This window comes from Diuraphis noxia, unplaced genomic scaffold (genome assembly GCF_037042655.1).
Source record: "Diuraphis noxia isolate RWA-SAM2 unplaced genomic scaffold, SU_Dnox_SAM2 contig0001, whole genome shotgun sequence".
Lineage (NCBI taxonomy): Eukaryota > Metazoa > Arthropoda > Insecta > Hemiptera > Aphididae > Diuraphis > Diuraphis noxia.
Genome location: NW_028301711.1, coordinates 78,430,385 through 78,443,861, shown reverse-complemented (window position 1 = coordinate 78,443,861; position 13,477 = coordinate 78,430,385). Strand labels below are relative to the sequence as shown.

Genomic DNA, 13,477 nt, shown 5'->3' with positions numbered 1-13,477 from the left:
TCTATCCTTTATGGTGGGGATATGTATAACGAAATGAATAACACACATGTTATGATATAAAGAATATTTATTATCATCATTAATAAGATATTATTAAATAAAAAATTAATTTCGTATTCCTCTGAGTTGATTGAGACTTGTCGTCTGTTTAGTCAAACAAAGATGGTGGGGATGGTGAAAATCTGTTAAAGTAAGTCGGCCCATCGTTCTCGTCAACAGCCTGTAATAAAAATTTATCAATATCCGTTTATCAAGTAAATAATGTGTGTATTACCATAGGTTTGATTTTCCGAATTGGTGCCCTCGTTGGTAAACTCGAACGTGTTGAAAAGTATTCTCGAAACCCCCTGTCCTCGTCAGCACCCTAAAAATAAAATAACGGTTAACTCGAGAAAAATATTTTTTTTTTAATTTTTAAATTACCCGTGACTGTGATAAATCGTTTTCGTCATGTATAATCGACGGTGACAAAATTGAGTATCTTGGTGGCGATATGTCAACGTTAAAAGCTTCCGTTTTATTCTGTAATAAAAATAAGTAATCATGATACGAAAATTTTAACTATCGAAATATTTAAATAAATTTTCATACATTTATAGAGTTATTCAGCTTTTCCATCCATTTGATTGCCAGCTGTTCAGTTGCGAGTAATTTTATCTGATGTATGAAACTCTGTTTGTTTTTCGGTATATGGCTTGTGATTAATTCGGCATGAATTCCTTTTGTTATTGAAACTACTTCTTCAAGTTTCGCTGATTTATCAACATTAAAATCGGTTTTAAGGTAGTCGGTTATTTGATCGATTTGATTTAAAATAATAGGTCGTGTGATGGCGATTTTCATTGTTATGGTTTCAAGAATTGTGCTCTCTAAATCTTGAATTGTCATAAGATCTCTTCGATTTAATATAGTTCTACATCCGTCTATTTTTTTAGACTCCATGACCAAAACATGCTCTCCCTTATATACCATACTCGTGAGCAATACAAATTCATCTTCCAAAAAAATAATTTTTTTATAACGAACAGTAGTATCCAGAATGTAAGATAAAACATGGCCCATCACTGAGTAAATACGCCTCAAGAAGTCTGGAGAAATATTTACATAGCGCGACGGTGTAATTATTTGCACGACGATATTGAACTCATCTTTTGAATCGAAACCAACGTTTAAAAATTTACGGTTTTCAAAATCGATTGTAAAATTAGTGCAATCGATAAGTTCAGTCGGAGATGTAGGCGCAACATATTTGTACATCCGATTCATTTCACTGATTGATCCACCCATAATAACACTGTTATAAAACTCGCGACTTGACACTGTTAAAACAAAACTAAGACTGAATGTTCATACACTGAATTATTAACTAATTGTTTCGAGTATGGTGAGGATAATAACTTATAGTGGGGAAACGGTTCTGTAGTGGGAGACTATATCAAGTATACCTAATATGAGTGTTTTATATATGTATACCGTGGGTTAGGTCACGTCCGACGGCGGCACCTATGGCGGGGCAGGGAGCGGTGGGATGTGGTGGCGGTGGGATGTGGTGGCGGTGTTATGTGGTGGCGGGGCGGGGAGCGGTGTACCGACGGCGGCACCTATGGCTGGGCAAGGAGCGGTGGGATGTGGTGGCGGTGTGATGTGGTGGCGGGGCGGGGAGCGGTGTACCGACGGCGGCACCTATGGCTTGTCAAATGTCAAGGTGCGGTGGGATGTGGTGGCGGTGGGATGTGGTGGCGGTGGGATGTGGTGGCGGTGGCGGTGGCGGTGGCGGTGGCGGTGGCGGTGGCGGTGGGATGTGGTGGCGGTGGCGGTGGCGGTGGCGGTGGGATGTGGTGGCGGTGGCGGTGGTTCCAGTAGTGGCTTTTTTACCCTACTGACGTGTTTTGTGACGGACCTGGACTTGTTCACCAGAGGTTGTGCGGAAGCGATCGCGTTTGTGTTTAACAGGTCGTGCACTCTGGTGATCAGGTGGTGAAGAAACGGCCGCGGTGGGTGACGAGGGACCAGCGTCGATCGAGGGCGATCGGAGGACGCAGGATGGCCGAATATAAACATCAGGTTAACTTGGGAATATAGCGTCATGGGTCTATGCGGTCGGGTAGCTTAGTGGTAGAGCAATCACCTGATAAGCGAGAGACCCGAGTTCGATTCTCGGTCCGGCGGCTAGATTTTTGACGTTATTCCCCTGGGAGAAGTTAACAAGCATTTTATCAAATTTTATGAAATCAATCAATACCATCTAGATGTGGGTGAAAGAATGGTACCAAAACTGATAGACTCACATATATATTCTGACAAAATGAAAAAATTAAGGGTTCCATTGTGGCCCAGATGTTCAACCAGAGAGTTAGAAGTATAATGCTTTTATTTTTTGAATGGTCAAGTGAGTTACTTTATAATCAGATAGTAATTTATTTATGTATTGTAATATTTTATAAACATAATATCTAATTTAAATAATAACTGTTAATATGGCTACTATAAACTGGAAAAAGAAGCGTCAGACACTGTAAAACTCTGTCTATTTGTGGATAAATTATTCAACAGTGTTAATAACAGTTCCACAATAATTCATCCTGGGAAGGAATGCAGAGTACTGTGACGTCCATATAAATCCATTGAAAATCCTGGAAGGAAGCTCTATTGGTTTTAGAGAGTATGAACTTTGGAACCAGTAAAGTTTCAACCATAAAAAACTGGATATCCACAATAAAAAGGTTTCCAATATTTATGTAAAAAATGACGGTTTTAAATTTGTATCACTGTGCTCGTTTAATCAAGACCCAGTTGAAAATTTTTTCTGTCAGGTCTGCAGTCATGACTTACAAAATATAAGCCCAACTTGCTTCCATTTTCAAAATTAATTTAAATCATTTATTATCAATAATTTAATTTCTTCTCAATCTGTAGGTGCAAACTGTTGAAAAAATAATTGTGAAAATTTAACTACTCTCAAGCAATTATTAACTTCAAATAAGTATCTAATGTGATAAGAAAAATTATTAGTTTTAAAATATAATATGATGTTTGTATAAAAAATTGTTATGTAAATCAGAATGTTTAAAACATATTGTATTATCAAGTAAGCAAATGTAGGCAAAATTCTCAACTAGTTTTGATAAAAGAAATATTTTGTTATACTTGATTAATATTATGATATATAAATCTGTGATATAAAATATGTGTTATTAATGATACTTAAAATTATCTAATATGAAAAAATTTAATAGTTTTTAGAGTATTATATTATGATGTATGTTATACAAATTGGTTGAACATTTTTGGCCTAACCTAACCTATCCTTCCAGGCTTTTCCAGAAAAATTTGTTAACTTAAAATTATTTTTTTAGTAGTTTTGACTTTAGATAGTTAATAAGAAACAGTTTTTACAAAAAAAAAAAAAAACTTTAAAATGTTATGGAATCATTTACTGCCCCCGAAGGGTTTTATTTCATGGGTAGTTCCTGCCCCTCAAAGAGTTAATAAAGTATTAAAGTTGGTACTTGAAATAATTCATAGAATATTCAACATAGACAGTATTATTATTACATTATTTGAAATTTGAATTCTACTTTTCAATTTGTATTGTCAGGGTTACGATGTAGAGAAGATAAGGTGACACCGCTCTTGTATCTTTCAATGGTACAATATTAACGCAAAAAATCGGGGCAATTTGATAGTTCAGAATTGATCGCCAGAGTATGCTACCATTCGCACGAAGGCCGACTTTTATACGAGTCGTAATGTAGATTATTTATATTTAAATTTTATTTATTTTAATTGTTATTCAAATGTCAATAATGTGCATGCCAATATAATATATTTTATGTTATATTGTATAGATTATTAAAATACACAATTATTTTGGAATCGTGTACCAATTATTATGTAAAAATTGTAATAATATATGGTATTCAGCCATATCGTAGCTATATCGTATATTGATTTAAATAAAATGTATGATATTTATATATTTATTTATTAATGATACATATATATATATATATATATATATATATATACAAAAATGGAATTAGTAAATAGGTACAATTTAGTACAAGGTATAAGGTACTGGTACTAGTTCAAACTGCTAATAAAAGCTCAAATATACTGCTACTACCTACTAACCCAAGTCCCAAGTAGGAAACACCCAAATACCCAAACAAAAAACCTTAATTATATTTATGTAGGTACTCAAATAATATATAAGAAGAAATAATTAAATATTAAGTATGATGTAGAGAAGATAGATCTACAATAGAGAATTGTATATATTATCAATTAAAATAATAATGTAATAGGTATACATAATAATAATTAATAATACTTATAAATTGATAATATTCTATTTTTAATTCTTATTTAGGTACCTAATTGGTTATTTACTTGTACCATCTAAAGAACTTTATGAAATTATTTACCAAGTAATATAATAATATATAAATATATAATAAATATAAATACGCAAACAATTAATATGGTAGGCTTAATATATTATGTATATGTATATTAATTTGAAAAAAAAGGTTATTATTATTAGTTTTAGCTCGAAGATGCTATTTGCTCAATTATTGCAAAAATTAAAATATAAAAAAATGTATTATTTTTAATATTAGATGAGCTAAGGACAGACAAATTTAATATAAAATTACTCGGGTGTGATGAACTGCATGTTCATGCAAATGCATTAACAAAAAATATAATAATAATTTAATTTACATTCCAGAATGTATTTTGTATGTGAGAAAAAATAAAAAAATAAAAAAACTAAAAAACTAAACTGAACACTAAGCAGTCTAAACTCGTATAACAATGTAACATATAATTGTTAAAATAATATAATACTTTTAAAATAAAACTTCCTTCATAAAATCTATATTATATTGTTCATAATTGAATAGAATAATTACTTACAAATAATTCTCACTTGGTTAATATCCTAAATTCTTAACTAATAGTATCGAAAACGACAAAAATGTTATGTATTTTATTATTTTGCATTAAAAATTGGGAGATTCGAATCGATCTTTTTCTTGCGGTTAATCGATTTCTATGGTCCGATCTTTTATGAGAATCGATTCATTTTTGAGAAAATCGAATCGAATCGTTGATCCTATCTTTAAAGGTACGTTTTCCAAGGCGCGACATTCGCCGCGACCGACCACCGCGACTCGTGGTCGCGACGCATTTTTTCTGTTGTGTTTTACTAAACGCGACATGTCACGGCGATTTTGGTCATAGGCGTGTTTAGACCTTTGACGCAGAGAGTGCAACCTGGTGCGTACCCAAGGGGCTAATGAGCCCTAGCCACCTTTTTTAAACAATTTTTCTTAATTCATGGTGCCACTTGAAATCGCAGAGGGTGCAGGTGCATACCCTGCACCCCCCGTGGACACGCCTATGATTTTGGTAACTAGTATAGCTACAAGCCTACAAAGTAGATATTAATGTTCAGTTCACTCACCAACCTGTCCACATACAGACGCGTGTGTAATTTTAATTATAATTAATAATTAATACAGTTTTGTTTTAATTATTATGGAGATGTATATTAATAATAATAACATTTTGACTTTATTATTGGAAGAAGATGAAGAAGATTTTATATTTTCCTATCTAAAACCAAAAAAAAAGCGAACAGATGATATGTTCAAGTATCGCGATACAGAAGGTTTTTACGAAGTGTTAGTTAATAGGCATTTAAAAAATAATAACATAAAATTTCGTGAATTTTTTCGTGTCAATATTCAACAGTTTGATTTTTTACTCTCTATGGTTGAAAACGAAATAACTTTACCACCAAGTAATAGAAATAAAAAACCAATTTCACCAGCAGAAAAGTTAGCGATCACACTAAGGTAAATTTAAATAAATTACACGCACAATTATTTAACTGATTCTGTTTACATTTTAATTTTTAATAGGTATTTAGCTACTGGTGAGTCAATGCGTTCACTATCGTTTGGATTTCGCGTCAACTATAGTTATATAAGTGTGATAATCAAAATAACGTTAGCTGCTTTAAAAACGAAATTAATTCCAATTTTTATGCCTGATACAAAAACTATTAATTTTATGTCAAAAGCAGCTGAATTTTCTTACAAATGGAATTTTCCAAATTGTATTTCGGCTATTGATGGAAAACATATACGAATTCGATGTCCCAGTAAATCGGGATCACTATATCGTAATTATAAAGATTTTTTCTCAATAGTGCTTCTGGCAATGGTAGATGCCAATTATAAATTTATCGCAGTTGATATCGGCTCTTTCGGAAAAGAAGGGGATAGCGGGATATTTTTGAAATCGAATATGGGAAAACAAATACTTAATCGCTCATTCGGCTTCCCAGAAGAATGTGCACTTCCCGGGTCAAATAAAGTAGTGCCTCATGTCATTGTGGGTGACGAAGCTTTTCGTTTGGATAAGCATATTATGAAACCCTATACAAAAAAAACGGCTACAGCCATAGGTGCAATTTCAGTTTTTAACTTGGAGGGGCTTAACAAACTTAAATGAAACAGACCCGTAGGGGACTCGATGGCAATTTCATTTTTTTCTCATCCACTTATAATGCATCTATTAATAAAGCTAAAAATATTTATATGAAAAAATAACAACATTTAGGTAAATAAATGTAATATATATTTATTTATTAAGTATATTATTATAATTGGAACCTTCGGTTAGAAATTGCAAACGTATCTAATATTTTTTCGTTGGACAATTCATTTGATAAATCTCGTTCTATATAAATTAATGACAAATTTGTAAATCTATCTCGATTCAAAGATGTTTGAAGCCAATTTTTAATCTTTCTCATTGCTGAGAATGATCTTTCACATGTTGCAGAGCTAATTGGAATTGTTAAAGATAATGATAACAGTTTATATATATACGCCAAATAAGACACTAGACAGTAATTTATTGTTCTCGTAATAAGGCGGGTAACTAAGGTTTAACATCATGTTGTTGCATTGGCTTATTTTATGTTTCCAGAATTAAACTTTTGAACATTTTTTTTTGAAACGACGGTTATTGTATTATGTATATTAGATAATTAATGAAGGATTGAATACTTCAATTTAAATATAAATTTTTGAAGGGGCTAATTTTAATATTGGAGGGGCTAAGCCCCTCCAAGTCCCCCCCCAAATTGCGCCTATGGCTACAGCCGATAAAACGAAAGCTATTTTCAACTACAGATTGAGCCGTGCACGTAGAGTAACAGAAAATGCTTTTGGCTTATTAAGCCAAGTATTCAGAATTTTCTACCAACCTATACATTTAAAAACAAGTACATGTGATGATCTTATATGGGTGGCTTGCTGTTTGCATAACATGCTCAGAGAAGGATACCTGGAGAAAAATAAAAATTCCTATTATGAATATGAACCGGAACAAACGCCTCCTACTGACAATATAATTTCATTTTCACGATCTGGCGGTTTCTCAAATGCAGAAGGTTTTGGTGTAAGAGAAACATTCAAATCATTTTTCAACAATGAAGGAGCAGTATCGTGACAAAATGATTTATAACTAACTACGTTTAATGTTTAAATTTGTTTACATATATTTAAAAAACTACCAGTTTTTTTCATCAAGTACGTAATCTTTACTAGGTACCTACATTCTGATATATATATCAAATAGTATATATTTTTATTACCTGTTTATATTTTACTTAACATTGAGAAAAAAAAATAATTTAAAAATAATATATTATAATAATTATTAATTAATATTATTAATATTATTAATTATTATTATTATTTATAATAATATCTACCAACTATTGTACGAAATAACATGTATCATTCTATAAAATAAACAATATTTTTTAATCATTATTAAATATGTTTTTTATTAAAATAGTTACATAGTTGCATCATCCATATTATATAGATTAAAAGGTGAGCATGACGTATCCGAATATGCACTTGTTGATGGAGATGATTGATTCGTAGACACTGACTGTAAATACATGTTTTATGTCGGAATGTGAAGATGATGAGGTTGATGAATAGCTTGAAATTGAAGGCACCGGTACGTCCACTTTGTTAAAATTTTCAGGAGACAAAAAAAACCTCAAATTTTTTGATATTAAAATTTATTAGAAAAAGTTGAAGTGTTATAATACTATTTGGAATTCAATAAATTGAATATGATGGATAAGATTTGAATTGCTTCAATATTCATGTCAATATTACAATATTTTTCAAAACTAGCCAATATGTTAATTTTTAGTCGGTGCAATAACAAGTTACGTTCAAATCATAACTGGTTATTGCACCAAATTTTAGGGAAAAAAAATTGAACATAACTGACCAACAAATAATAATAAATTATTATTATCATATTAATATGATGCACATACTATACAATAAATTACTTACTATACTTTTTTTTATGGTAGTTTACATATAAGTAGGTATTTATTAACAATAAAAATAACAAAATCTATACTGTATAGGTAACATAACTGTCAGACTATTAATCAAACTAAAATTAAAACAAAACAATATTAATACTTTTTTATATTGTAACAATAGCAAAATAATAAACCACACTTTGCAATAAAGTGGTTACTTAACAGGTTACTTTACCGTCAGACTATAACTCAAAACAAAAAATAATATGTTCATTAAATATTAGAAACATAATATAAAAAAGTTACTAGGAATAAAATATGATAATAACTATATAAAAAAAATTTAAACAAAACAATATTAATACTTTTTTTGTATCATAACAATAACAAAATAAAAACTATTTTCATTTGTTTGGGCAGGTGTATCATCATCAGTCTCATATGCCAAGATCGTAGGTAGTACAATCTAAATAAAATGTATAGATAATTTATTTATAATATTTCATTGAATTGTTTTTATTTAATTTAAATATACCTTTTTTATTTTTTTTCAATTTTTTATTGAACGCTGCTTCACACTTTGCATACAAAGAATCGTCCATACTAGAAACAGCCAAAGAAGAATTCGAGCCATCAAGTAAAAAATCAGGGTCGGAATCTGTATTATCTATTTCACTAATTGAAGAACTACTGGTGACACTCATTATTTTGAAGTTTATATTAACTACCTGGAACAAATGCAGTTTGGTTCCCACGCGAATTTTTCGATTTTTTTTTTACCAAAATGTGTGTTTCACGACACTGAATACAAAAGTCTAATTCCAAAATTCTCGCAAATCATTATTTTGGAAGTTATAGCCATCCAAAGTTTGCGATTTTATGTTTATACGCATATACGCGCAACACTACTTTAATGCCGTGCACATCGCCAATATATACGCACGTTCGCTGTAGGTAAGTGACCTAGCAAGTAAACTGAACCTTAAGTAACACAAATGACTCATGTCTTAAAGTCAATAAACTTCACGGCTCCCGGAGCCTATCGGCTCCGGTCACCGGACTCGATGGCCAGATAAAATAAAATAAGTATAAGTGGCTCCCTTCGCCTGTCGGCTCCGGTCGCCAAACTCGAGGTCCTCTGGACCTCTCGTTGGATGGGGGCTCGGCCCCCAAACCCCCCGGGGCTTAAATAGCAAACCTGGGGGGAGGGGGGGGGGGGGGGGCGACCCCTCCGGGGTCGCGGGGGGGAGAGCGTCCCTGCCCTGCGGGCAGCCTGATGACCTAACAAGTAATCTGAAACTAATTTAACACAAATGACTCATGTCTTTAAATTCAAGGGACCCCCGGTTCCCGGAGCCTATCGGCTCCGGTCGCCGGACTTGATGGCCAGATAAAGTAAAATAAGTATAAGTAGCTCCCTCCGCCTGCCAGCTCCAGTCACCAAACTCGAGGTCCTACGGACCTCTCGTTGAATGTGGGCTCGGCCCTCAAACCCCCCGGGCTAAAAAATCAAACTTGAATGGGGAGGGTTATTGAAAACAAACATTTTTTGCAATTTTAATTTTATTTAAATTTTTCAATATTTTATTAATCGTCATCCGTTCCTGTAGAAGAAGAGTCTTTATCATCATCACTTATCAAAACATCGTTTTCTTTTGAGTTATACAGCTCACCAGCAAGTTTAAAAAATTCCGTTAGAGGTTCAATGTTTAATATACGACACCTTTTCAAAAACATGTACTTTGCTAAATATCCACCATAAAACCGTTTTTTACGACAATATTGGGAAAGCGAAGCCTTGGCGTGACGCCACATTCCCTCAACATTATTAGTGTGTGCTCCGGTTTCTGGGTTTTTGAATTGAATGGAATGATTCACTGTTAAATGAACATACCCTTCATCCTCCAAACATTGATAACTCTAGTAAAACAAATTAACACAATATCACAACTCAGTACCACAATATCCCTCGGCACAGCCCACATAGTAAAAACTAAATCTACCTTCCAACAATCGCTGATAATTGTAGTCCCTGGCAAGATCCAATCATTGATTGCTCTTAATAGGGTATCTTTATCTCGCTTTTCTACGGGTATTAAAAAACAAGCCCCAGTTTCTCGCTGAACACCACCAAAAATCCACTGCCCCTCTACACGATGCCCGCGGTTATATTTTCTTCGACCAAATTTGGACTCATCAATTTCAACAACTTGTCCGACTCCACCTATTATATGAATTAATTATTTTAATACTATAAAAAAATGATTTATTTAAGTTTAAACTAACCTATCTTATTATGATTCGTAATCATAGCCTCGAAGACGACTTCTCTATGAAATGATGACCAATCTACAGCAGTATGTTGAGAAATTCGAATTTGTTTAACAATAAATGACAGTGACACGTTTTCTAACCACAAATATGCAAACGATACTATTTGGTATAACGACAAATGCGATTTATGAAAAAATGTATCTATGCGAATCGATCGATAATAGTCACATTTGTTTTTTTGTTTATTTATAGGTGCCCTACATCTCCAACTAAACCCGTCTAAAGAACGTATATCGCTGTATAATTGTAAATAATGACCATTTTTACATTTTAATACACCATCACGGGCTAACAAATTCCACGATTGCAATTTTTGTATAACACTCATTGAGACGGGGCCATTGGTTTTATGCTCAAATATATCATACAACTCAATAAAATTAATAGATGTCATTTTAAAATGATATGTTGTCGTAACTGTAACAAAAACTGTAGTGATCTGGAGTACGCTTGTAGGTACTAACATAGCAATCTTCAAAAAGTAATATTTAAAACGAAAATAAAACATTATCAGTTCTATTGCCTTTTGAAACTCGTTAATTAAAATTATAATGAGGTAGATATCTACATAAAACTAATAAGTTAAATATAACTTTTACAAAAATATAATTATAGGGTATAATCTAACATTTTTCATCAAACTACTTTAGATAATATTGTAATAAAATAAAATAACATATAAATGAGAGGCGAGAATACGAAAACGTAAGAAAGTGGGTATCTAAAGCCGGTTTGCGCGCATGCATGCGTAAATACTAAATACGTGAAATCGCAAACTTTGGATGGCTATAACTTCCAAAATAATGATTTGCGAGAATTTTGGAATTAGACTTTTGTATTCAGTGTCGTGAAACACACATTTTGGAAAAAAAAAAATCGAAAAATTCGCGTGGGAACCAAACTGCATTTATGCCAACTACCTATTAGTGCTAAGTTAATAAAAAAGTTGATAAATAATTAATACTTAATAAAGTAAATTACGAGGTAAATTTTTAATCTAATATTATAATAAATAATATAATATGTTTACATTTTTTATGTTAAATTTTTGACAAGCGGATCACCGCAGCTAGTTCCATGCTCCGCACGCACCAAAAACTACTATCAACTTCATATCTTATCAATTATTAATACAAGTGATAAGCACTTGTCCAAAAACGGATAAGAGTGGATACAGCGTTTACCCTGGTGGGGCCGAGAAATATTACAATATTATATTTATTTATTATTATTATTACTTTAATAATGTTTACAGGATATAATACAAATAAAACATAATAAATCTGTTACTATTAACTTAACTCTTTACTTAATATTTATTAAGTAAAAAGAATTATTGATGGTCATCTGGATTTATTGTGCCTTTGGCATTAGTTGTTTATTAGAAAAGGTATATAGGTCCAAGATGTGTCAAGATAATTGTCAATCCACATCTTGTTCAGATATATTAATTACAAATATATATGATTATTTATATTACAGAACTGTATAATAATGTGAATATCATTACAAAAAATCCAGTTTAATGTATTATATTCGTATGACATAATTTAAAAAAACTAAACACAGAATGTACAGAATTCTATTTATAAAATATTAAATTATAACAAAATTTCCAGCTATGATATGTTTTATTTCCAACCACTCTTTGAACAACAAAGAAAGACAGATCTTCTTTTTCAACATTTCTCTTCCATATTTTAAATTCTGTTATATGAAAAATATTAATGTATTAATTATCTATAATATTTTACAAATTAATATAAGTACCTTGGATGAATCAGTCCTTACATTCTTTTTTCATTGCTACATTGTGTACTATGGAAATGTGTTCAAATAAATTATTTGAATTGATAATATCTGTATTCTGTGATAACATTGTGATAAGGTGCACGCATATTTACCGTGGAACTAGCTGCTGCGGTGATCCACTCGTAATTTTTGCTGTTATATTTTATAAGATAACCTGATAACACGAAATCACAACAGTATGAAGTTAGTAACACGCGGGCTCAGTGATGATATTGTAAAGTAATTTATTTATGCAAATATTTTAAACTAAACTTACATATTAACATATTATATAAATATTTCATTACTTATTAAACATATAAAACCTGGTTATTGCACCGAATAAAATAATAAAACTTCTATGTATTCGTTTAGTGCAAGAACAAGTTACGTCCGAACGTAACTGGTTCTTGCACCGAGAGAAAAAAAAAGGTAATATATGATAATGCGCAAGGTACGTCCGGACGTATTTGGTTATTGCACCTAACCATAACGAACATTTTAGTTTTTGTAGTTTATTTTCCATAATATTTATCGGATGTACCTGGTTATTGCACCGGTGCCTTCAATTGAAAAATTTGTTGTTCTTGTACTAAATATTTTTCCTCCAACTCGGTCATTAATGCAAATATTTTTTTTTTGCTTCAATTCTTCCCTTACTCGGAAATTTTTTAGCTGTTATTGCTAAACCTCTGAAAAACATGTCAATTTCGTTTAATTTTTCTTCCTCTCTCGTTTAAAGTTGCTCATTGCGTGCTTATATTTTTTTAATCAATTCATTTCGTTCGTTTGATCGTTGAAGATATTGTGCAGGTATATATTTAGATTTTTTAGTTGGCGGTATTTCAGTTAATAAACTATTTTCTCTGTCACTAATAACTTCGTCATTTTTTTCTTGATCGTGAGTGGTAACCATTTCTTGAACCTCAGTGACGTTGGAAGTTGATCTATAAATTTAAAATAATATAAATAAAA

General features: G+C 31.8%; 2 protein-coding genes, 1 long non-coding RNA gene, 1 other non-coding gene and 1 pseudogene across 4 annotated transcripts; 2 read left to right on the top strand and 3 right to left on the bottom strand.

Annotated features, from left to right (window-relative positions):
* The window catches only part of LOC149061897 (uncharacterized), a 105,047-nt pseudogene that overhangs the window by 40,002 nt on the left and 51,568 nt on the right, over positions 1-13,477 (top strand).
* On the bottom strand, positions 70-1,365 carry LOC149061903 (uncharacterized). The gene is made up of 4 exons (XM_089216751.1): positions 592-1,365; positions 424-522; positions 275-364; positions 70-220 (listed from the first exon to the last, which is right to left on the bottom strand). The coding sequence occupies exons 1-4, from the start codon at positions 1,285-1,287 to the stop codon at positions 149-151; spliced, it is 957 nt and encodes a 318-aa protein (XP_089072877.1). The 5' UTR covers positions 1,288-1,365; the 3' UTR covers positions 70-148.
* TRNAI-GAU (transfer RNA isoleucine (anticodon GAU)) lies at positions 2,099-2,171 on the top strand. Its single transcript has one exon. It is a non-coding gene; the product is annotated as a tRNA-Ile (tRNA).
* Positions 8,713-9,096, bottom strand: LOC149061901 (uncharacterized). The gene is made up of 2 exons (XR_016189603.1): positions 8,913-9,096; positions 8,713-8,843 (listed from the first exon to the last, which is right to left on the bottom strand). It is a non-coding gene; the product is annotated as an uncharacterized LOC149061901 (long non-coding RNA).
* LOC149061900 (uncharacterized) lies at positions 9,668-11,593 on the bottom strand. Its single transcript, XM_089216737.1, has 3 exons — positions 10,664-11,593; positions 10,381-10,601; positions 9,668-10,297 (listed from the first exon to the last, which is right to left on the bottom strand). Exons 1-3 carry the CDS (start codon positions 11,217-11,219, stop codon positions 9,965-9,967), a joined length of 1,110 nt encoding a protein of 369 aa, XP_089072863.1. The 5' UTR covers positions 11,220-11,593; the 3' UTR covers positions 9,668-9,964.